The 23,837-nt window shown below is 51.0% G+C and overlaps 2 protein-coding genes and 1 long non-coding RNA gene across 7 annotated transcripts in view; 2 read left to right on the top strand and 1 right to left on the bottom strand.

Moving 5' to 3' along the window:
• The window catches only part of LOC132522854 (uncharacterized), a 29,656-nt gene extending 27,104 nt beyond the window's left edge, over window positions 1-2,552 (top strand). The window contains exon 3 of the long non-coding RNA XR_009541355.1: window positions 1,395-2,552. This is a non-coding gene — a long non-coding RNA (uncharacterized LOC132522854). The remainder of the gene's footprint in view (window positions 1-1,394) is intronic.
• Window positions 2,553-2,938: 386 nt separating this feature from the next.
• On the top strand, window positions 2,939-20,776 carry NPR2 (natriuretic peptide receptor 2). 5 transcript variants are annotated; one of them, XM_060154852.1, is made up of 22 exons: window positions 2,946-4,371; window positions 5,196-5,401; window positions 11,102-11,215; window positions 11,519-11,654; window positions 11,896-11,990; window positions 12,218-12,350; window positions 12,578-12,662; window positions 12,894-13,023; window positions 13,186-13,260; window positions 13,470-13,547; window positions 13,781-13,885; window positions 14,003-14,074; window positions 16,061-16,220; window positions 16,400-16,555; window positions 16,633-16,801; window positions 16,961-17,107; window positions 17,607-17,730; window positions 17,949-18,017; window positions 19,600-19,774; window positions 19,846-19,944; window positions 20,212-20,303; window positions 20,437-20,776. In XM_060154852.1, the coding sequence occupies exons 1-22, from the start codon at window positions 3,705-3,707 to the stop codon at window positions 20,500-20,502; spliced, it is 3,153 nt and encodes a 1,050-aa protein (XP_060010835.1). In that variant the 5' UTR covers window positions 2,946-3,704; the 3' UTR covers window positions 20,503-20,776. The 5 variants fall into 5 exon arrangements, with proteins under 5 accessions (XP_060010834.1, XP_060010835.1, XP_060010837.1 ...); XM_060154853.1 differs by having other exon boundaries at window positions 2,947-4,371; window positions 12,903-13,023; XM_060154851.1 differs by lacking the exon at window positions 20,437-20,776 and having other exon boundaries at window positions 2,939-4,371; window positions 20,212-20,396.
• On the bottom strand, window positions 20,432-23,739 carry SPAG8 (sperm associated antigen 8). Its single transcript, XM_060154859.1, is given in 8 exon segments — window positions 20,432-21,030; window positions 21,033-21,186; window positions 21,285-21,347; window positions 21,470-21,584; window positions 21,669-21,714; window positions 21,891-22,065; window positions 22,168-22,930; window positions 23,033-23,739. Coding segments are annotated over 8 exon segments (1,395 nt in total). The 5' UTR covers window positions 23,071-23,739; the 3' UTR covers window positions 20,432-20,989.
• Window positions 23,740-23,837: the final 98 nt, after the last annotated feature.

The raw sequence follows: 23,837 nt of genomic DNA, 5'->3' as shown, positions 1-23,837 counted from the left end.
GCCCTCTGTTGGCAAGTTCTCTTGGACCTGTCTTGTGTGCAGGAGACAATCACATGTAAGTCAAAACCTTTTTCTGCAGGTCAGGTTGGTTAAGCAGAGAGAAGACTGGAAGGTGTTTTGTTTCTCTGGAATCCTATAGGCTTGGAGGCACAGTCTTGGTGTAGAGCAAACCGGAGGGTCCAGAGTTAGCTGTGAAATCAGGGAGGTTCCAAGTTCAGTACTGAACTGGGAGTTTGTTTGGGGCATCAGGGCTTGACATGGAGATTGGCATGAGCCTGAATCCCATGTCAGTCTCAGAACTCAGCAAGAGTCTGAGGATCCTTTGGCCTGAGTGTGACAGGCCTCAGGACTTCTTTGCACTAAGGAAGAGGGCAACTTGGAAACTACCATAGCTTCTAGCAGCTAGCTAATTGATGCTCCACAGTTTAGTTCTGGATCAGATATGAGGTGTTTGGGCTGGCCCTGTCCCAGAAGAAATTATAGATGGTGTCTGTGAAGTAGTGAGAGGCATTACCAACTCTACAGAGATAAAGTTGGCTCCTAGCTGGGTGCTGCTCAGGCCAGCAGGACCTTTAGGTTTCCCAGGCTTTGTATGGGTAGCAGTAGGGCCACCAAATACAGACAAAATCTTATTGTCCATATCAGTGAGGACATAATTAGATAGTTGGAATAAATAGATAATTGATCTCATTTATCTAATATTTTCAGCCTCTCCCTACAAATAAACCAACAAAACAAAAAACTTTCATTGGATGTTAATAAGAAACAGCATTAAGTGATTAACTTTTATTTCCCTGACCTTTCCCACTTTCTAGTCTTAGTGGCCAGTTGGAAGGAAGAGGGAAGGGGCAAGATGCTTGAAATGACATGTCATGCATTTAAACTTGTCTGGGGAGTCTGGGCAACAGTGGTGTCTGGTCCTCACTTGGGTCTGCAGGTGTTCCAGAGAGACTCTTCTGGGTCTTTAGTGGCCATTACACTCTAAGCACAGCCTCACATGGTAAATTCCTTGAGTCAGCAGAATATCTGTACAGAGCCCCACCTTAGAGACTAGGAAACCTGGATTCTCGTCTCTGCTCTGCTATTAAAAAGCCATGTAGGATTGGGGGAGAGGGGCAGGGTAGGAAGCTATGGGACTTCACTCTCTGAGACTCAGTTTTCAATTATCTTTAAATGAGGGGAGTGAACAATATTACTTATAAGATTCCTCCTAGCCCTGAAATTCTGTAATTCTGGCAGAGATTGTGTCATTTGGATTTGCTTCTCTCATTAAACTGTGTGTAGTTGCTTGAAAAGTATTATTTGGTGGATTGGGTCTGAAGTTAGAGCCATGTCTTTTTCAGGTTGTCCCATCACCCTTTTGACTGGTCTATATCCTTCTTTTCCTTGCTCAGATAGAACGAAATTTCTTTACACTAACAGTGTCAGGAGCTGGAACTGGAGTTAATCCATCTGTGTTAAAGAAAGAGCTGCCCTAAGGTTTTCATTTCTACCAGGTTGAGGGCAAGAGACGTTGTTGGGGGGCTTGCCTTTGGCCTCTGTGCCCAGGGATTCCAATTGTATGCTCCTCAAAGGTAAGTCTATCATTCAGCTTTTTGTATTCACCCCCATAGCTTGTGCAAGGCAGCCAGTGTTCAATAAAGTATCGTACCTAAGAATAAAATGGCATTGTCCTTAATTTCCCCCCAAAACCACTAGGTGTCGCCTTCATCTCAGAGAAATTACGCCCCTCCACTCCCTGCCCGCCCACCCTCCTCCCTCTACTCCAGCTTTCTCAGCTTCTTGGCACTCTGATTTCTGGAGAAGTGGCTTGAAGCAGGAGACAAACTGTGGCTCTTGGCAGGGAGAGGAGCATGGGTTTATGTGCATCTCCTTTATGACAATTTGAGGAAAACTCCCTAAGGTCCCATGCAGCCCCTCCCAGCAACCATGATATCATCCCTCACACGCTGTTCCTCGGGATCAGATCAGCACTCCAGATATGGGGTGTCTGGGGTGAGCCTTCTAGGATGGAAGCTTGGGAGTGGGGTGGAACCCAAGGGGGGCACAATGGGCTTCCACTACTGGGGAAACGTTTTGCATAATCAGTCTCTGAGCCTTTATCAGGTGCAAGCCCAGGCTGTGCAGGAAGACAAAAGAGAGAAGAGGCTGCTCTGGGCTCCCACCCTGGAGCAGATGGTGTGGCGGGAGCCCAGTGGGCTATGGTGGCCTCTGAGGACACGGGAGGGCACATTGGGGTCGTGGGGACAGGAAGAGGGAGATTGGAGGGTTGAGTCCTAAGGAAGAAGGAGACTCATGGACTTCGTAAGGACTCAGGAAAAATCGGTCACCGGAGCGCCTTGGTCCCGGAGGGGCTTATCTTCCAGGGAGCAGGCATGTCTTACTGGTGAAGGAGGGAGAGGTTCCCGTCAATGAGAGGGGTGCTATCGTTTACTAGGTGGAGGACAAGTGAGGATACCGAATATGTGGGGATCCCTGACTGTTTCCTGGAGGCTGGAGTGTTTGAGGGACTCAGGGGAGTTAAGAAAGGAGACCCTAAGAAGAGCGGGATACGCGAGGGGTGGGTAGGGAGGCCCTGGGCTCGTGGGAGTGTGTGAGATGGAGAGCGCGCGGCGGGGTGGCCCAGGGGCCTGGGGGAGACGGGGTAGGCCTTAAAGTGAGGGGACGCCCGGGACCTCGCCGGCCTGAGAGGCCCTTGCGCGGAGCCCCCGGGCTGTCGCCGGGTGGGTTGGAGACCTGGGAGGTCCCCGGGCGCCCGGGTGGGAGTGGGGAGTCGGCAGGGGGGAAGACAGCAGGCGCCGGAGGGTGGGGCCGGGCGGGGGAGGAGGAGGGGCCGCGGGGAGGGGGCGGGGAAGGCGCGGGGCGGGGGCGGGGGCGGGCGGCCTGCCCGGGGAGTCACACTCTGCAGCCGCCGGCGCAGCGAGCGGAGACGGCCGGGCCGCGGCAACCTGACCTGGACGAGCGGCGCGCCCGGGGGCCCAGGCGGGGGGCGGGAGGAAGCGCGGGGCAGCTCCGGCCGCCCGGACCCAGGAGAAGCGGAGCAGAGAGGAGCGGGGACACGGGCGGGGCCGCCGCAGCTCCGGATGGGACCAGCGCCCTGGGCCCGTTAGTCCAAGCAGGAGCTTCGGGAGAAGCCTTCACAGGGAGATTTACCCCTGCCTTTCCTTCTCCTCCGGCCCAGGCCTCGCTTCGCTGCCCGCCTGCCCATGGTCCCAGTCCTTCCGCCGCGCCGGCCCCCTCCCACCTTATCCCCTTGGTCCTTCTTTTCGCAGCTCTCTGCCCTCCTAGCCCTTTCAGCGGTGAGGTCCCCCCAGGCCTTCTCTTTGTACCAGCCAACCCCCCCCCCTCCACCCCATCCCAGTCTCGGATCCCCTTTTCCTTCTCAGCTTTAGATTCATCAGACGAATTCACCTCTCGCTCTCCTCATCCCAGTCACAGGCCCCCTTGGTCCCTGCCTCCTCCTGCCACCCTACTCTTGGCCCTCCTCCGTCCCTGCCCTAGGCTGGTGGACCCACTCCCCGGGGCTTCCTCCCATCTCCTCCTCCCCGATTCCTGCCACTTTCTGTATCCCAGCCTACCTAGCTTATCCTCACTTCTCTCCCTGGCGGCCTTCCCCAGGTTCCAGGCTGGGCGGTGCTTGTGGCTCCCCCGTAGGCCAGAGTGGCCCCAGGTTCTGGGGGGGGTGGGGCCGCTGCTTCCTCCCCATGGCACTGCCATCACTCCTGCTGGTGGTGGCGGCCCTGGCAGGTGGGGTGCGTCCTCCGGGGGCGCGGAACCTGACGCTGGCGGTGGTGCTGCCAGAACACAACCTGAGCTATGCCTGGGCCTGGCCACGGGTGGGTCCCGCTGTGGCACTCGCTGTGGAGGCGCTGGGCCGGGCGCTGCCCGTGGACCTACGGTTCGTCAGCTCTGAACTAGATGGCGCCTGCTCTGAGTACCTGGCCCCGCTGCGCGCTGTGGACCTCAAGCTCTACCACGATCCCGACCTTCTGTTGGGCCCCGGTTGCGTGTACCCCGCTGCCTCTGTGGCCCGCTTTGCCTCACATTGGCGCCTTCCCCTGCTGACTGCGGGTGCTGTGGCCTCTGGTTTTGCGGCTAAGAATGAGCATTATCGTACCCTGGTGCGCACTGGTCCCTCTGCTCCCAAGCTGGGTGAGTTTGTAGTGACGCTACATGGGCACTTCAATTGGACTGCCCGTGCTGCCTTGCTGTATCTGGATGCTCGCACAGATGACCGGCCTCACTACTTCACCATCGAGGGCGTCTTTGAGGCCCTGCAGGGCAGCAACCTCAGTGTGCAGCACCAGGTGTATGCCCGTGAGCCGGGGGGCCCTGAGCAGGCCACCCACTTCATCCGGGCCAACGGGCGCAGTGAGTGTGGCCCGGGCTACTTAGGGTCAGGGGAGGAGGGTCGCTGTGTCCCTGGAGCTGAGCACTGGGAAGCTGTAGATGGAGATAGCCATGGAGGAGCCGAATGTGGTGGTTGGGATCAAGAAACACGTGTGGATGGAGCCCCTGGGAGGGGCTAAGGCGTTATGTTGGGGGGCTTGTGGATGTCACAGACAGATGTGAACAAGGAGTAAGATGGCCTGAGGGGAGAAGCTTGTGTCGGGGAGAGTGTGGGATTGGGGGAAGTTGAATTTGGGGAGCAGTGTGAGTTCCCTGGAGTAGTGAGTGTGGTTGATGGTCACTCCAAAATGTGTGCCTGTCTGTGAGCAGAGACTTCTCAGACTGGGCCGCCAGTACCCCTTGGTGGCATAAAAAGCGTGAAGACTCCATAAATGGGCTTCGCGGTGCAGCTGATTAGGTTGGGAAAGACAGGTAGAGCTCCCACTGAGAGAAGTTCTGAGCAGTCAGTGCCTTTGAGCTTAGGGAAAGACAGGGCAGAGTGGGGGAGTGAGGAGGGCTGGCGGGGAGCAGCAGGCAGGGCTCTGGAAGAGGAGGGGCTTGAAAGATAGCTCCCTTCCTCTGGGGTCTGGAGTCAGGCTCTGACTTCTGCCAGATGGTCCATACGGTCCCAGGGTACTTATGACATAGACTCCAAGGGGGGAGGGATGGGGAACATCTGCTGGGTGGTTGATAGATTAGGGCCTCTCTTCCTCGCTAAAGATGGGAATGCAGATGGTCAGAGAGGGGGCTGTCTAGGGTCCTGGATGCTTTCTCAGAGTGCCCCTCTGTCACGTACCTGCTCCCAGTTGTGTATATCTGCGGCCCTCTGGAGATGCTGCATGAGATCCTGCTTCAGGCCCAGAGGGAGAACCTGACCAATGGAGATTATGTCTTCTTTTACCTGGATGTCTTTGGGGAGAGTCTCCGTGCGGGCCCCACGCGCTCCACAGGCCGGCCCTGGCAGGACAATCGCACCTGGGAACAGGCCGAGGCCCTCAGAGAAGCTTTTCAGGTATCATTTGAGCCAAACTTGAAGGGAGCAGGGAGAGGAGCTTTTTTGGGAATTCTCTGTCTGTCACAAGACCCCACAGAAACCCTAGCAACAGGGCAAGAATTGTGAACCACAGGGATTAAATGGACAGAGGCTTTCCAAGTCTAGTCTCACCTTTGTGGCTCTTTCTCAGTGTGTCTTCCAAGGCTACCTCCCGAGATCCTGGAACACTGACTTTTCCTAAGTACCAATGGTACATATATCGTGGGGTGGGGGGGGGGAAGTTCAGGAAAAGATCTATACCCCGCCCCTGGGAGGGCTTCCACCCTTTCTAGAGAGGCGAGGCATGATTGTGTTGCAGTTAGATACAAGTACAAGAAAGGATGTGATGATGTGTCCTGGAACAGACACTAAGAACTTGAGTGGTTCAGAGGAGAGAGTCACTGTGGGCTGGGTTTAGGGGAAGCTGTTATAAAGGAAGCAAGACTCTATGGTGACTTTAAAGATAGATGTCATATTCCTAGTCAGAGTGGGAGAGAGGATGCAGGCAGCTGGAGCAAAGAAAAAAAGATGGGAATGGACATGTTTGGGGATCCAAGAAGATACTGACCTGACAAGAAAGAATGGTTCACTTGGAGCACATTATAGGAAATAATGCTGCGGAGGTAGATTCAGATTAAGGAGAGCTCTGAACCTAAGACTGAGGCGTTTGGACTTGAATGGTGGGGTCTTTGAGGTTTTTTTGTGATGAGAAATATACTGACAGAACTCAGGTTGGATTAGAAGAGGAGGAGACAGTGAGGCCACCTGCAATAGGTTAGAATGCGGTATGGAGGTATGGGCTTGAACTATGGTGATGAGAGCAGGAATGAAAAGAGATGGATATGAGAAGCAGTTTGTAGGGAAAATTGACATGACGGTCTTCACTTCACTTCTCTGCTCAAAACTTTCAATGACTTATTTCCTACAGAATAAAGTCCTGACTCCTTATCATGACATTTAAGATTTTATACAGTCCTCAACCCACTTTTAAAATCTTACCTCCCAGTACTGCTGAGTACTCCAGCCGGCTAGACCTCGCTCAGACCTGCTACCTCGGGCCTCCCTGCCCCGCTGCCTTTGGGCTCTTTGCTGCTTTTGTCCACAGTGGTCTTCCTCCCCTTACCCCAAATCTCTCCCTCTCAAAATCATACCCATGAATTGCTCCCTGATTCTCCCACCAATTTTTCACTTACTTATGTATATAAGTACTTTTTAAAACTTATTTATGCATACCCCCTTCTTATCCCAAAAAGAATTTGAGGTGGCGTATAGGATAACCTTCAGGTCTTTTCAACCCTGAGATTCTTTGACTCTAAGTAGATGTGTATAAGGGCTGGACTTGGGTGGCCACCTTCTGCAATGAGTAAGGTTTTATGTGGCTGTGATTATATATTCGGTAGTGTCTGACTGTGAATGACATATCTGTTTGCATGCCTGAGTATAAGTCTGTGACCGTCACACTTGAACACGGGCAGTGGCAGGACAGGTTTTGTTGCTGCTGAACTTTTGCCTAAAACGACCTTCTCACCTTTGTGTGTCTGGATAATGCTTGTGTATTCTATAATACTCAAATCAATTATTTTCCCTTCTAGGAAACAATCCCTGAATCCTCAGGTTGGACTGAATTTCCCACTCTTGTGCCTATCTCTAACTCCTCTAGAACTTACAACATTATTCAGTCAATGTCTGATTCATCTGAAGACTGACTCATTCTGTTAGTGTTTACTTAGCTAGCACCTGTTATGTCCTAGTCACTGTGCGAGGTGCTAGTATACAGCAGAGAACATAACAGATGTCCCTGCCTTTTGGAGCCTACATTCAGTAGAACAGACAGACATAAACAAGCAATAGATACAAACATAGAACAAACTGTGATGTGTTACTTAAAAAGAGAAAAAAAGCATAGCGTGGTATGAGAGGAGAGTATCAGGGGGGTTGTGCTTTAGCTAGTGTGGTCAAGGAGGGTCTCTCTAACCCTCCCAAATGGGAAGACTCCACAGGTTTCTGGGCCATACTCTCTTTGTGGAGGGAACACCTCTCTTCTTGTGGGAGAATTCCTACCAGCCAAGGGGCCCCAGCACTTAGGGTAGGAGGAGGAGGGATCTAGTCTGCTAACAATTAGTTACATACAGTTGACTCTTGAACACTGTGGGGGCTAGGGGCACCCACCCTCCATGCAATCGAAAATCTGAGTATAACTTTACAGTCAGGCTTCCCTCTTGGAGGTTCCATCCACATCTGTGGATTCAACCAAGTGTAGATCATGTAGTATCATGGTCTGCGTTTATTGAAAAAAATCTGCATATCAGTGGACCTGTGCAGTTCAAACCCAAGTTTTTCCAGGGTGAACTGTAAATTAATTCTCAGCTCTCCCACTCACTGTAGGCATTATTCAGACAGAAAAACAAAGAGGGAGGTTTTGCTACGATATAAGAGAAGGGGCAGTCAAGAATATGCTGAGGGGAAAATCAAAGGGAAGTGGTGTGGTCAGCTCCAGACAAGGGTGAAAGAGCAGAGAGCCCACACCCCAGAGATACCTGGCCCGCTGGGGTCCCAGAGCAGGCCAGCCTGGAAAAGGTGGCGGCAGAGGTGAGGAGTCCCTGATATAGATGCCCACAGCCTTTCCAGGAGGGTGTCATGCCCAAGGAAGGGGTCCCAGCTCATGCTGGATACTAGCTATTGGGGGAGAGGACTCTCAAATTAAATATGTTGCTATGATTTTTCTCCCTCATTGAACCGTAGCCGCTTGAGGGCAGGGACCATGCTTGTCTTTGTATTCCGTGTGCCTAGCACGTTTGTTGAATTGAATCAACGTGTGTGTTGGGAAGAGGGGGGATGGGGTTAGGAATTCATTTAGACAGGAGTAGAGCCGGCAGGTACTGTAAACCAAGATGATCAACCAGGAAAGGGAAGAATACGTAGATACGGTGGAACTAACCAAATGACTAGGCTCTAAGGATCCAGAGGCTCTGTCTGGACATTTGAGGACATTCTACAGGGTCAGAAACCCAGGGAGAAGCCACAAACTAGGTGACCAGCATGAGACTGGGGTACAGATGGGGGACACCAGCGGCTAGAATGGAAGTAAGCAGTAAACCAAGGGCCGTGGAAGGCAGCATCTCTTGTGGAGACCATTCTGTTAATTTAGGCCACTGTTAACAGCACCTCCTGCGGCAGCCAGAGTGGGTCTGGGTGTGGGTGGGCCCACAGGCAGAGCCAGGCATCTGCTGTCCTTGCACATTTCCCGGGTGCCCTCCTGGCTTCCACCCACCGCTGTACCCATTTTGGCAGCCTTTGCTTTTTTTTTTTTTTTTTTTTCCCCCGCCTGGGGTCCCCTGTGGAACGGGACACAGTTACCTACCTTTACCTTCTCTCTAGCCCCTGAGCAAGAACAGAAATTCTTTGGAAGTTCTTCTGCTTCTCTCTCTTTTTTTTAGTAGCTGGTAACCACAGCAAAACAGAGTCGAGCATAGCAGTTCTCAAAGTGTGGTCTTGGGATCCTGGGGGCCCCTGGAATCCTTTTTTAGGGGGACCATGAGGGCAAAACTAGTTTAAAAATAATACTAAGGTGTTATTTGCCTCCGTCACTCTCATTCTTCCATGATTGTACAGTGGAGTTTTCCAGAGGTTATGTGACGTGTGATGATGTCATCATTCTGGCAGCTATAGGAGGTGTGCTTGTGTATTCTTGTGTTTTAAAACTTTGTCAGTTTTAATTTCTAATATGGTAAATATTGATAGATGTAATCCAAACAAACAAAAGCTCCTTGGGGTCCTCAATAATTTCTAGTGGCGTAAAGGGGTCATGAGAGCAAAAAGATTGAGAACTGCTAGTCTAGCAAAGAAACAAACCTAGGCATTTACTTTTTAAAAAGCATTGAAAACCTATTATCAACCTTTATAACGAAATAGACATTGTGTGAAGCCTGATCTTTTCAAGTTTTTTAACTAACTTTTTACATTTTTTGTCAACCGTATCCTACCCTTCTATTTTTCTTTTATTCTTTGAATAGGTGTTACTGAACGAACCCTTCCAGCCCCACCCTCAGTCTCCCTCTCCTTTTTAATTCTGCCTGACAGTGGGAGAGTATTAGCAGTGTGTGATCAAGCATCCAAACGCTCCAGTAAGAATAATTACATCATGAAGTAGACTCCAGTCTAATATAATCAATGTGTATTAGAAACTGACTTCATTATTTCCTACCTGGAATGAATTGATCTATAATAGATCGTAAGTGATATATCTAGTATCTCTATGGTACTTTCTATGACAGGAATTAACACAACTGGTAGAAACGGCTAGTTTTATTTTTTAAAGAATCAATTTTATTTATTATATTTATTTTTTGGTTGTGTTGGGCCTTCGTTGCTGCACATGAGCTTTCTGTAGTTGTGGCGAGGGGGCGCTACTCCTCATTGCGGTGCGCAGGTTTCTCATCGTGGTGGCTTCTCTTGTTGTGAAGCACGGGCTCTAGGCGCATGGGCTTCAGGAGTTGTGGCACACGGGCTCAGTAGTTGTGGCTCGCGGGATCTAGAGCACAGGCTCAGTAGTTGTGGCACACGGGCTAAGTTGCTCTGCGGCACGTAGGATCTTCCCCGACCAGGGATCGAACCTGGCAGGTGGATCCGCCTTGGCAGGTGGATTCCTAACCACTGCGCCACCAGGGAAGTCCCAAAACGACTAGTTTTAATCTCTCATTTCACAAAGTCACGTTTCACAAAATATATTGATCTGAAGTCTTTCCCCAAAGTTGCAGTGCCAGTTCCCTGACGAAGGCAGAGGCTGGTCTCAGTGATTGTGGAGGCCTGAGGTGGAGGCAGAGGCCAAGAAGCGGGAAGTGTGTGAGGCCAGTGGGCCAGTGGGAGCCAGGCAGGCATCCCAGGGAAAGACAGAGACATGCTGACTGTGGCCAATGAGAAGTGTGCATGAATGAGACCATGTGTGCCACTGGCTTATCTATGAGATGTGTGTGGGCATGTGACTGTGTGTTTTCCTTGTGACTCATGATGTGTGGGACTATGCCAGTATGCAGGACTGCATATGGTGGGTGTTCCATGCACATTAAAGGAGCCGGCTCATGGCTTTTTACAGATGGAATCACTCTCTCAAAGGATTTCCCCCAGTTGTCATAGGACCTGAAATCTCTAATTCACTGGGTGGAGGCACTGTGCTCAAGTGGCCCAAATGAAAATGTAAACATTTTACTGATAACATTAGCAGTAATTAACACCAGGGAGAGGAGCTGTTGCTCAGTGTTGTCCTTGCCAGTAAACAGGTGCCCAGAAAGGATGGGACAGAGGAGCTGTGAGTGTTATGGCAGCCCTGCTGGGAGGCCTGGGTGGTAGTAGGGGCTCCAGGACGATGAGGAGCCCAGTTTGGGGGATGGAGTTGACTTCATGTATTTCCCAGTCTCCACCTTCCCAGAACCATCCTGTCTATCTATCTTGTATGGAGGTGTGCCACCTGCTGTCCCCAGAGTATTAAACACACACACACACACACACACACACACACACACACACACACACACACACGAGTTTAGTATCCTCTCGGCCTTCAGAGTCACCCATGTACATTTTATATCATGTATATTTCAGCAAGTTTCCCTGTCCTGCTTCCTCTCTTCCCCTAATGCCCATCTTGAATCATTTCCACTCTCCCATGTGCTGTTCGTACAGATGGTATTGGTCATCACATACCGAGAACCCCCGAATCCTGAGTATCAGGAATTCCAGAATCGTCTTCTGATAAGAGCTCGGGAAGATTTTGGTGTGGAGCTGGCCCCTTCCCTCGTAAGTAGATCTCTCTTTCCCCGAGAATCAGGCCAGGCTTTGAGGGAAGCCTCTTCTCCCTAACTCAGAATCAAGCCTTGGCCATGGAGCCAGCCCTACTTTGGGGGCTGTCCACTTCCATTCAGGATTTTCTCTTCTGCCTTAGTGTTCAGTGAGGCAGGGATGGCACCTTAGGAATGAGAGGAGGGAAGAAAGCAAACCAGAGCGAGGAGAGGTAGAAGGAGACCCCAGAGATGGAAAAGGGGGCTGGGGAAGGGGCCTGGCAGGACCTTTGGAGAGCACTGCTGAAGTTACCACCCCCAGATGAACCTCATTGCTGGCTGCTTCTACGATGGGATCCTGCTATATGCTGAAGTCCTGAATGAGACAATACAGGAAGGAGGCACCCGGGAAGATGGACTTCGAATTGTCGAGAAGATGCAAGGAAGAAGATACCATGGTAATGGAGAGGGTCAGTTGGAGGCCAGAGTGCCGCTGTCACGCTCAGGAGTGGAGTGGGCAGAAGAAAACACAGACACCAGGGGCAGGAGGGAGAGTTAGTAGGGGTCAGAGAACATGGCAGAGGTGGGCACATTAAGAATGGGGGCAGGGACAGACTGTGAGGTGACTGGAGGGATTGGGAGGATAGGAGAGGGGCCTAGGGTAGATCTCAAAGCAAGGGGTACTCCTTTCTGTCTTAGGTGTAACTGGACTGGTTGTTATGGACAAGAACAATGACCGGGAGACTGATTTTGTCCTGTGGGCCATGGGAGACCTGGATTCTGGGGACTTTCAGGTGATGGGGGATGAGGCAGGGAGGAGAGTGGGGGGCCTGCAAACCCAGCTTTCAAGGGGTTAACGGGGGCAGAATCACAGGTTCTAGAGGCAGGGACTTATTTCCTCTGCTGGAGCTGCTTGGTGGGTGGGCGGTAGGATGGGGAGAAAAGCACCCAAGTAGCTGGGTTTGGGGGGAGGAGGCTGGTGGGAGCAGGCCTGTGGGCCCTGTTTTCTCCTTCCTCACAGCCTGCAGCCCACTACTCGGGAGCTGAAAAGCAGATTTGGTGGACAGGACGGCCCATCCCCTGGGTGAAGGGGGCCCCCCCCTTGGACAATCCCCCTTGTGCCTTTGACTTGGACGACCCATCCTGTGATAAAAGTGGGTGTGTGCAGGGACTGGGAGCAATCCTTCCTCCCTTGACTTTGCATTCTTTTACCTCCTCCTCACGGGCTCCCCCACCCTTAGCTCTATATCACCTGTTCTCCCATGCCCCCTGCCTGCTTCTTTACCTCTCGAGATCTGTCAGCTCCCTGCACCTAAGAGCATCCCCCCTCCCCGTTCACAGCACCACACACAGTCTTTCTCAGGGCCCCCTCTCCCTTCAGCCCCACTTTCCACTCTGGCAATCGTGGCGCTGGGCACAGGAATCACCTTCATCATGTTTGGCGTTTCCAGCTTCCTCATTTTCCGGTGAGTTCTGGGCTTTCCGCTGACCTACTCCCTCCCTCCCATTTCCACACAGCCTTCTGGCTGAGGCCAGGAGGCCCCTAGAACACGGGGGAGGGAATGCATCCCTCTCTCTCAGTCCTGTGTCTGGGGCGTGACAACCGCAGCTTCAGGAGCTGCCGGGAAGTCTCTGCAACCCCGCTGTTGGCTTCTGGGGTGGTAGGATTGGGCTTGCCAGTCAACTGAGGTGTGCAGTCCTTACAGAAAACTGATGCTGGAGAAAGAGCTGGCTAGCATGTTGTGGCGCATTCGCTGGGAGGAGCTGCAATTTGGCAATTCAGAGCGATACCATAAAAGTGCAGGCAGTCGCCTCACACTGTCGCTGGTGAGCCCTCGTCTCAGCTGTCCCTCTGCTTCCCTCTGAGTGCCTGTCCTTTCGTACCCTGGACCTTTCCCAGCACATCAGCCTGTAATGATAGCACCTGCACTACCACCACCATCTAATGTTCCTTTCATCCTTCCGCCTCCATGTTGCCCTTGGCCCCAGCGGGGATCCAGTTACGGCTCGCTCATGACAGCCCATGGGAAATACCAGATCTTTGCCAACACCGGTCACTTCAAGGTGAACAGTCGTCCACTTGTTCTGGTCCCCACCATTTCATTCTGTCTCATCCACATCTGTCACCTCTTCCCGTGACCCTCTGCTCCTCATAACCCTCCTCTCTGTCCAGCTGATCTCCTGGATGCTCCCACAGTTCTCCAGTCTTTCCCAGCACCCAGAGACCCTTTCTGATATTAATGTCCCTCTTCCCCTTTCACTCCCACCATCAGGGAAATGTTGTTGCCATCAAACATGTGAATAAGAAGCGCATTGAGCTGACCCGGCAGGTTCTGTTTGAACTCAAACATGTAAGTCATGGTGTATGGGTTGAGGGCCAGGGGTAAATAAGAATGGGGAAGGGGAACGGGAAGGGGAGGACTAGGGAACAGTAAAATTGGCTAGGAGGGCAATGGGTTTATTTATAAATGATTTCAAGTTGTAAGGACAATTAAGAGAAAGGTCCTCTCATGTAGTGGTAGATTTCTGTATCTAATTTTTAGCTCTTTCAATTCTCTTTTTCTTCCTTTTTTTTTTTTCCTAGATGAGAGATGTTCAGTTCAACCATCTCACTCGCTTCATTGGCGCCTGCATAGACCCTCCCAACATTTGCATCGTCACCGAGTATTGTCCTCGTGGGAGTTTACAGGTGAGGGATATAGGTGGGGATTATAGGGGCAGGGGAGATAGGCCCAAAGTTACACTGACTGTGCAGGTAATAGTGGGGCTAGGAAAGTCACATAATCTATTCCATGTCACTTACCAGGATATTCTGGAAAATGATAGCATCAACTTGGATTGGATGTTTCGTTACTCACTCATTAATGACCTTGTTAAGGTGAGTCTTCCCCACTCCTCCTTGAGTTCATCCACTTTAAAATGCCTCCCTCTTTCTATCTTTGCTTATGATTTCTCTTCCTAGTCTAAAAATTCCATCTCTCCATTTCCCCTTATTCTTAAGGTTGGGTCATAATGGGTAAACAATGGATTGGGGGCTTTTAATTGGGGGGAATGAGTTTTATCTGCCACAAAGAGTCCTGTACTTGTAGAGAACTTTTGTCTTCCTGCCCTAGCTCAAATCTCAGATCTCAAATATCTCAAATCTCTCTCCATCATCTTTTCTTTTTCCTCCAAGAGTTTATATTAAAATCTCTTAGCAGGGAAAAATTAATGGGGTCTCCAAACATTTATCTTCTATTTTTTTTCCTCATCATTTACTCTCTAACCAATATTTCACGTATCTGCTCTTTTGTTCAGAAAAACTGAAATTCGAAATGAACATTTATTAGTAAAACTAAGAGAAGCCAAGGAAAATTATACTAAATGTTTGGTATCTTCTAATATACTAGGTTTCAGCTATTTTCAAGTGACCCAGAGGTCTATGGATTTGTGAAGGCATAAATTTGAATCTTGCACAGGTGGGACAGGTGTTTAGAAGCAAGTCCCCTAGCCAGTGAGCTAGCCTAGTGGATCACCTGTACCACACCTGGAGCTGGCTTTGGTTTCTCTGCATAGTTTTCAAGAGGTTATTTAAAAAATTTTGTGTGTGTGTGTTAAAGTTTGCCATCAAGTCAGAGATAAAATATTAGGTAAAGTTGATGTGGTGCTCAGCTGGAGGTGTGATGATAAATGTAAGAAAAACATGACTCTTGAGAGAACAGTGATTTGATGGAAAGGTGATTTAGAACAAAGCCAGAAGCCTAACATCTGTATTCACGAGTTTGGAGATTCCCAAAGGTTTGTTGATATCAAGATGCAACGAATAAAAAGGAAGAGTTCACAGAGACTAGAGTTTTGAGTTGTTTAAGCCCAGAGCTAAACATTTAAAGGAGGTTAGCATACAGGACACCGTATCCTTTTTCGGTTCCACCTGAACTGACTTCCCAGGGGAAGCAGGGACCTGCCTTCTTAGGACCTGCCTTAGAGTCCCTCATAGGCAACCTTTCTCTCCTCTCTGGCCCCAGGGGGGCCAGAAGTCTCAGGCTTCTACATTGGCTTGGTAGCTACCTCCTACCTTTGTCCATTTCCCAGGTTTTTCTAATTTACTATTTTCTCCACTTTCTCTCTGGCCCGACATCCCCTGTAGTAGATGGCTTTCCTCCCCTATCTCGACTTGCCTGCCTATACATGGTTGTATGTTAAAGTTTACAACTGGCTCGTCTTCCTTGGTGCATCCAGGTACTCTTGGTACCTGGATCTCAAGCCATGTCTTCCTGAGTAGTGGCCAAGCATTTGAGGCCACCATGGGTGTTGTATTCTTGGAGTTCACCCTCAGAGTTCTGATCCCGTCATTACTCAGAAGACAGACCGCCCTTTCCAGGGTGATAACTGATAGCTCCCCTTGTCCTTCCTCTTAAGCATGTCTCCTATCCCTGGTGCTTGGGTGCCGATATACTGCTTAAGGTACCAGGAAGAGACGACTCTCCTATTTTGCCTGCTTCCTGGGGTGGAAACTGTACAAAGGATGCATTCCGAAATTAGCTTATTGTTTTTATGGTCCCGAGATCTTTTTTTTTTTTTTTTTTTTTGCGGTACGCGGGCCTCTCGCTGTTGTGGCCTCTCCTGTTGCGGAGCACAGGCTCCGGACGCGCAGGCTCAGCGGCCATGGCTCACGGGCCCAGCCGCTCCGCGGCATGCGGAATCTTCCCAGACCGGGGCACGAACCCGTGTCCCCCACATCGGCAGGCGGACTCCCAACCACTGCGCCACCAGGGAAGCCCATGGTCCCAAGATCTTTAAACAGCTAGCTAATGTCCATCTCACGGAGAGGGGGTATCCCAAGCCAGATATGATCCAATCCCATGACTTGATCTGTATCCTGCAGGGCATGGCCTTTCTCCATAACAGCATTATTGCATCCCATGGGAGTCTCAAGTCCTCCAACTGTGTGGTGGATAGTCGTTTTGTGCTCAAAATCACAGACTATGGCCTGGCCAGCTTCCGATCAACTGCTGAACCTGATGACAACCACGCCCTCTATGCCAGTGAGGCCTTCCCCCACAACCTGCTTTTACATTGCTCCCCCGGCCCTGATCATTTCCACCTACGGAGGGTGGGAGAGGGAGACGGAGTGACAGTAATACGGCGAGCATTATAGGAATGAGGCCAGGTGGGCTTGGGGATTTCCTTTTTGAGGACCTGGCCACCTGTTCCCTCTTTTCAGAGAAGCTGTGGACTGCCCCAGAACTGCTCAGTGGGAACCCCTTGCCAACCACAGGCATGCAGAAGGCCGATGTCTATAGCTTTGGGATCATCTTACAGGAGATAGCCCTTCGCAGTGGTCCTTTCTACTTGGAGGGCCTGGACCTCAGCCCCAAAGGTGAGAGTCAATCTACGACCCAGAGCCTCCTCTACGTGGGGGACCTGTTCTTCATCCAAACCCTTTATCACCCTCAGAGATTGTCCAGAAGGTCCGAAATGGTCAGCGGCCTTATTTCCGGCCGAGCATCGACCGGACCCAACTGAACGAAGAGCTGGTTTTGCTGATGGAGCGGTGTTGGGCCCAGGACGCAGCTGAGCGACCAGACTTTGGACAGATTAAGGGCTTCATTCGCCGCTTTAACAAGTGAGAGGGCACTATGGTGCAGGAGCTCCCCGGGGCTAGAAGCCTCATCAGTCTTAGTGGGTGAGGTGGGGTTGGTGGGGCCGAGAGGGTGGGTTGGGTAGAAAGCCCTGGGGGTCTTGAGCATCTTGGAGCAGGTACCCTATCCTGGCCTCCTTCCAGGGAGGGTGGCACCAGCATACTGGATAACCTCCTATTGCGCATGGAGCAGTATGCCAACAACCTGGAGAAGCTGGTAGAGGAACGCACACAGGCCTACCTGGAGGAGAAACGCAAGGCTGAGGCTCTGCTCTACCAAATTCTACCCCAGTGAGACTTCGGTCCCCCTTCCTGAATTTTCCTGTGGTATTCTTCTGTTGGTTTCTGCCTAATCAAGCTCCTGAGAACTCACTTCCCAACCCTTAGAATGCTGCTTTGTTACATCTCGCTACCATGAGCCCATTCTGGCTCTAGACCGTGTGTTTTCATTCTGTCTCCAAATGAGTTGTGCTGCCTTCTTCCTGGCTTCCCATCCCTTCTTCTTAGGACGCTGCTCTACCAGACCTTTGCTCCAGCAAGTGTATGTAGAACAATCCCAACTTGAGACGTTTAGCCCACATCCCCAGGGATCCCCTTCCAACCCCACACCACCTGTACACCTTACCTTGCCCTGGACTGTAATGTCTTCCCAGCCACCTTCCTTCTCCTCCACCAGGCTCAGCTTTCATGTTAGAACTCATCTCTGCTCCAGCCATACACTCCTTTCCTCTCTCTCGCCCTCCCACCCTCTTTCTCTGAGTTTGGCTCAACCTGTACCTTTGCTTCCTAGTTCAGTGGCAGAGCAGTTAAAACGGGGAGAGACCGTACAGGCCGAGGCCTTTGACAGCGTTACCATCTACTTCAGTGACATCGTTGGCTTCACAGCTTTGTCAGCAGAGAGCACCCCCATGCAGGTGAGAGCCAGGTGAGGGGCAGAGGGTGGGGTAGAGACCTGCGGGAGCTTCACTGGGGCATAGAGATCCTTGATAATAGGGAAGATTAGCTTGGTCTGTAGTTTCCATATCTTGTTATGGCTTGTGTGTTAAGAATTCTTAGAAAGTTGGACAGTCTTAGTTGGACAGTCTTAGAAGGTTGGAAAGTCTTAAGGCCTCTACTTTCCCATCCCTGTTAGGTGGTGACACTTCTTAATGATCTGTATACCTGCTTTGACGCCATAATTGACAACTTTGACGTCTACAAGGTGAGAGCTGGGGCTGCCCTTACACTGACACTCTTTTAAAACCCAGTCTGCCCGAATCCCACATGCCTTACCTGCTCCAGGGTCAGTTTTCCTGCCTGGGTCTCCAGCATCCTAGTGCTAGCGTACCCTTTGTAGACAAATGAGGCTCTGGCACTGTAATTGTACATTCCCATCTAATCTCTTGTGAATCCTTAAGGCTTGCCTAATCGGAACCATCACAAGATCTAGCCCCTGTCTGCCACTTTTTGCCTGGGGGTATAGGCATAGCCTAGTCATCTTTTCTCTTCTCTTCATCCACTCCAGACATGGAGGAATCATACAGGATGTGGGTATAGAATGATTTATTGGGGTGAGGGACAAGCTATGGAGTGGAAGCTTTTTGTTGAAGTCATTGAGTTGGCACAGGGTAGGCTTTATTGTGCTTGGGAGTAAAAATGATCGGGCTTTGTGACCAACCGTGTGGCCTTAGGCAAGTAACAGAAGCTCCCTGAGCCTCAGATATTTTATCTGTATGATGGGAATAATAAATTTATTGTGGAAAATGCCTAATATTGTACAGATAATATTTATTACCCACTCCTGTCCCTTCCCTTTGGACTTACTCTGCCATCTCTGTTATTACTGTAACAAAGAACTCCCATAAACCCTTTACTTGCATTCACCAATTGTTTATATTTTCCCCCATTTGCTTTATTTAAAAAAAACCTATGTCTCCATATATTATTTTCTGAACCTTTTGCAAGTAAGTTTCAGACACAGTGCCCCCTTTTTAAAAGAAATAAATTTATTTTATTTTTAGCTGCGTTGGGTCTTTGTTGCACGCGGGCTTTCTCTAGTTGTGGGGAGCAGGGGCTGCTCTTTGTTGTGGTGCACGTTGCAGTGGCTTCTCTTGCTGCGGAGCACAGGCTCTAGGCACGCAGGCTTCAGTAGTTGTGGCTCGCGGGCTCTAGAGCACAGGCTCAGTAGTTGTGGCGCACGGGTTTAGTTGCTTCCCGGCATGTGGGATCTTCCCGCACCAGGGCTCGAACCCATTTCCCCTGCATTGGTAGGCAGATTCTTAACCACTAGGCCACCAGGGAAGCCCCACAGTGCCCCTTTATCCCTAAACAGGTCAGTGTGTAGTTCCTAAAAACAAGGATCTTCTCTTACACAGCTTCAGTACAATTAACGAAGCCAAGTGCCTGCTTTCTTACCTTTGACACTTCAGGCTGTCTGAGGCTCATTTCACAGGGCCTCGCTGACCTCCCCACCAGCTTCTGTGCTCTTCAGGGCAGCCCTGTTGTCTTGCTTCCCATTTCCTGACAGCAGAGCCTATTTGACCATGTCCTGTTGCAGACAGGGTGTCCATTCAGCAGACATTTGTAGAGTATTCGCCAGGTGCTGGGATGGGCAGGAGGATTTACCGATTCCCTTGACTCCCCTTCTCCCAGATTCTCAGGACCATGGCACTTACTTTCTAGTCAATGTTCTGGCCCCCAGGCTGTCAGGATGACTCATAGTGGTACCCAGCTTGTCTCCTTCTGCCCTTCCCCATCCCCACTGATATAGATAGAGGTGACCTTTTCATCCCCCTCTCAATCAGGTAGAGACGATTGGAGATGCCTACATGGTGGTATCTGGTCTCCCAGGCAGAAATGGTCAGCGCCATGCCCCGGAAATTGCTCGTATGGCCCTGGCATTACTGGATGCGGTTTCTTCCTTCCGCATCCGCCACCGACCCCATGACCAGCTGAGGCTACGCATAGGGGTCCACACGGGTAAGGCTGACTCTCACTCCTGTCCTCATATCGACTTTTCCCAGGCTCTCCCAACCTATTTCTTCTCACAGGGCCCGTCTGTGCTGGGGTCGTTGGCCTGAAGATGCCCCGCTACTGTCTTTTTGGAGACACAGTGAACACTGCTTCCCGAATGGAGTCTAATGGTCAAGGTGAGACATTAGCCCTCAACCCCAGCATCAGCCTCAACCTGTGTTGGCCTTTTCTTCTTTTCAGAGTTCCTCCAAATCTCATTCTGAGAGACCACAGTTCCTGATTGCCCCATCCTTGGACATATTTTGGTTCTAGTGCATGTGCCCTGGGAAGACTGAGACCCTCCTGAGGGATGGTGGTTGGGTAAAGCTCTCTCCGATCCTGCCAGTTCTTCGGTTGCCTTTTCTTTGATTCTTCTTTCCATCATTTCCCCTATCCCACCCCAGCCCTTAAGATTCATGTCTCCTCTACCACCAAGGATGCCCTGGATGAGCTAGGATGCTTCCAGCTAGAGCTTCGAGGGGATGTGGAGATGAAGGTGATGGCAGGCCATGGGGAGGGAGTCATGGAATGGGAGGATGAACACAATCACGGGGTTTGTGGGGGGAAGGAAGGGAGATATGAGGAATAACATAGAAGAATCTGAATTATCTCTACTTCTCCGCTTCCAGGGAAAAGGCAAGATGCGAACTTACTGGCTCCTAGGAGAGCAGAAAGGACCTGCTGGGCTCCTGTAAACCCCACTTCTTCCCAAGTCAGACAATCCCCTGCTGCTGGTACCCGGGTGGGCAGTGGCCATCATCTCTCCACATAGCAGAAGTGGACATTGTCACATGAGATGGAAACCAACATGCACAAAACCCCCAACTTATATGGAAGTTGCTGCCCTTTGCAGCCCAGCCTTGTACATATACCTGTTCCTCTCTGGCCTGGTTCCTTTCCTCCCTACCTTCTGTAAATATCTGTATCTAAACCAGAATATTTTGGCCAAATATAAAACAAACAAAACCAGTCATGGTGACATAATCTGTGTTAGGGGCAACTCCAAGGAAAGGTTATGGGGTATGGACACGGTAACTCACAGAATCACTGAATGAGCAGTCTCAGGATGAGAGAGAACCCTTTTTATGTAAAGAGCCCCTTCACCAAGTACACTTCCTCCCCATCTCTTCAGTACAGACAGAAGGAGATTCCATATTCCACATCTACTTCCCTCCTCGACCCTTAGACAGGAGTAGTTCTACCCCTCCCTCCACCACCTGCCCTCCTCCCTGACAGCCAAGGGAAGATATTTTTCCCAATTGGTGGGAATAATTCTCGGGTTCATAGGGCAAGGGCTGCCCTAGAGACAAAGGCACTGGTGTTGAGAAGCTGCAGTTCTTCCGGAATGGCGTGTCCAGAGTCCTGATGTTACTGACACCCTGGAGGAGTGCCAGAATGAGGACAGAGCCCTCTCTCCTCCAAGCCGGGACAGAACAGCCTCTTCCCCCACTCCCAACACCTGGTCACCCTCACACACCGGTAGCTGTGGTGCCCTCTGTAGCCAGAAGGTTTCAGGCTGTTCCTTAGGGTAGTCGTGAGGCTGTGAGGGAGAGATACTGAATAACTCTTGGCCTGAAGCTCCCTCTCTCAACCTCTGGGCCTGCTGCTTTCCCACAGCCTGTCAGGGCCCAGCTGTACAAGTGGGGTGGGATGGGTTCTTACCTTTGTTGGGGCAGGAGGCCCTGATTGCACCAGCTCCTTTCCATAGTCGCGGTGTGTCACAGACTCGACCTCAGAGTCCTTCCTTGTGGGTTCCTGCTCTGCCTGCACCTCTTTACTACATTGGCCTGGGGAGCATCAAGGCCATTCTCCCCTGATTTTTGTCCTCCCCCTCCCCTTTCCCCTGCACCCAGCCTCTCACCAGATCTGGTGGTGCAAGAACATCTCCAGCATGGCTTCACGTTTCCCTGCAGGAGGTCAGGGAATGGACAGAGTGGGGGAGTCTGGTTAAGAAACAGGCCCAGAAGAAAAAAAATTGGGGAAAAGGAAGAAAAACTGAGCTTTGCGTTTTACACTCATCAGACATTCCTCTCTCTGTCTTCTCTGCTAGACTCACTCTGGCCCATTCTCTCATGTTTCATACCTCGAATTGGCTGAGAGTGGTTTCCTGGGGGCTGGTATGAATCTTTCTGGGTGGTGCTGGAGCACATGGGTGACTGTGGCTCCAGGGTCAGCAGTCCCCGGTGTCCATGTCGGAAAAAGAAACTCTCAGAGCCATCCTGCATGCTTGGGACTTGATCCAGGTGGTTGGTGGCTCTCTGTGGGCCCCAAGTTGAGTGACCATGATATCCTTTCTGGTACCCACCCTCATCGACTGGGGGCAGCCTTCAAGAAAAGGGAGCAGGTAAAAACCTTAATACCTCCTCCTCCCAGTTGTAGAGAAGGCACTGGCCCCGTGGCAGTGTTTCATTGAGAACCTTACTTGTCCCTTCAACCTCAGGGGGCTTCCACAGCCCTCGGGCACCAGGTTCTGAGACTTTCAAAAATTTCCAGGGTTGTTTCTGAGGCTCCCAGTGGCTGTGGTGACTCCAGGAGGCATAATTAGGGAGCAGATCTGCCCTGGGTTTTATGAAGCCTGAAGAAGCAGAGGAGCTGAAACCAGGGCCCTGGCCAGAGCCTGGCCTATGCCTAGAATCAGCGGCAGGACCAGGACCCGTGCCTCGACCAGAGCCGTTGCCAGGACCTTGACCAGAGCCGTTGCCAGGACCTTGACCAGAGCCACTGCCAGGACCAGAACTGGAGCCAGGACCAGGGCCAGAGCTGAAGCCAAGACCAGGGCTAGAGCTAAGGTCATTTGCAGTATAAGCAATATGGGAAACAGAGACAGGCTCAAAGCCAAGTCTCCCATGGCCTATCTTGTGGGTAAATCTGGGTCCAGTGTAGCGCTCCCCAAGAAGACTTTCAGAGGAGGGCTCCATGAGAAGGCTCCGTTCAGAGTAGGGCGCTGGGGTCTTTGTAGATAATGCAGCTGCTTTGATAGTGGAGGCGGCTGCAGTGGCTGCAGCAGCTGCTGAAGCTTCTGCGGTTGCAGCTCCCAGGGCTGACCTATGACGGCCATCCCAAGAAGGAAAGGGATCCGAAATAGACCCTAGTCCTTCGCAGCTGGGCTGTACATCTAAACATCTGAAAAAAAGTGAAAGCGGCAAAGTTGTCAGAAGCGCAGCAAAGCGAGTCTATTAACCTTCCTTGTCCCCTTAAGCCTGCAGCCAGAGCTGTGCCTCTCACCGTGACTGTGATCCCTCGGTAGACTCAGTGGTCTCCATCTTCAGACGCCAGCTACTGGGTTGCCATAGAGACGGCAAATCATTCCAGGAGACTGCGCAGAACCAGAGCTGGGCTGACGGCGAGGGTGGGGGTGGAGGCAAGGTCTCTGCGGGGCGGAAGTCTTGCACCTGGCGTAGTTTGGGGAGTCTGCCTTCCGTCTGGCCTCCCTTCCGCCTCAGCCCGGCTTTTGCGGTTCCGCTGGCCTAAGGCCTCGCCCTCCATACCTAAGCAGGACTTACTGAGGCTTTCTAAGGTGGTTCTTTGCGTTGAACAGGCACAGAGCTGTTATATCAGATGAAAGCCTACTTGGCATGTTTATGGAGGAGCAACAGTAGTTCATTCTCAAAAGTGGGGGCATCTTTTCAAAAATTTTAAGGATGGAAAGACATCAGACAACAGCTTAAAAGCAAAATGGTGAGACATGGGAATTAGTCAAAGGGTAGCGACTTTTTTGGTGTGATTACTTCTCTTTCAATAAAAGGCCTTCACATTGACAATCCTCCTTCCAGCCCCCCTTACAACATGGCTTGGCATCTGAATTGAGCAAGTCTTGGGATTCAGTCTCTTCCTACTCATTCAGGCTTATTCCTACTGCTACTTTTCTAGAGGCCTGACCCAGGTGGACCATGAGTCCTGAGCTCACAGATATATAGGCAAATGCTCCTTTAGCTACAGGATGGGCCTCCTTAGTGTCTCAGACCATAGTCAAGGGGGATCATAGTCTTGAATCAGTTTTCTTTCCTATTTGTGGTATAAATCTTTATAT

This window comes from Lagenorhynchus albirostris, chromosome 7 (genome assembly GCF_949774975.1).
Source record: "Lagenorhynchus albirostris chromosome 7, mLagAlb1.1, whole genome shotgun sequence".
NCBI lineage: Eukaryota > Metazoa > Chordata > Mammalia > Artiodactyla > Delphinidae > Lagenorhynchus > Lagenorhynchus albirostris.
The sequence above is the reverse complement of the archived record's forward strand: the minus strand, read 5'-3'. Positions and strand labels throughout refer to the sequence as shown.

Excerpts from the sequence above, each read along its gene's own strand:
- NPR2 (XM_060154851.1), top strand. The coding sequence starts at position 3,705 with ATGGCACTGCCATCACTCCTGCTGGTGGTGGCGGCCCTGGCAGGTGGG. Across the intron at positions 11,991-12,217 it reads TGGATTCTGGGGACTTTCAG|CCTGCAGCCCACTACTCGGG; the intron begins GTGATGGGGGAT and ends CCTTCCTCACAG. Across the intron at positions 13,024-13,185 it reads GTCGCCTCACACTGTCGCTG|CGGGGATCCAGTTACGGCTC; the intron begins GTGAGCCCTCGT and ends CCTTGGCCCCAG.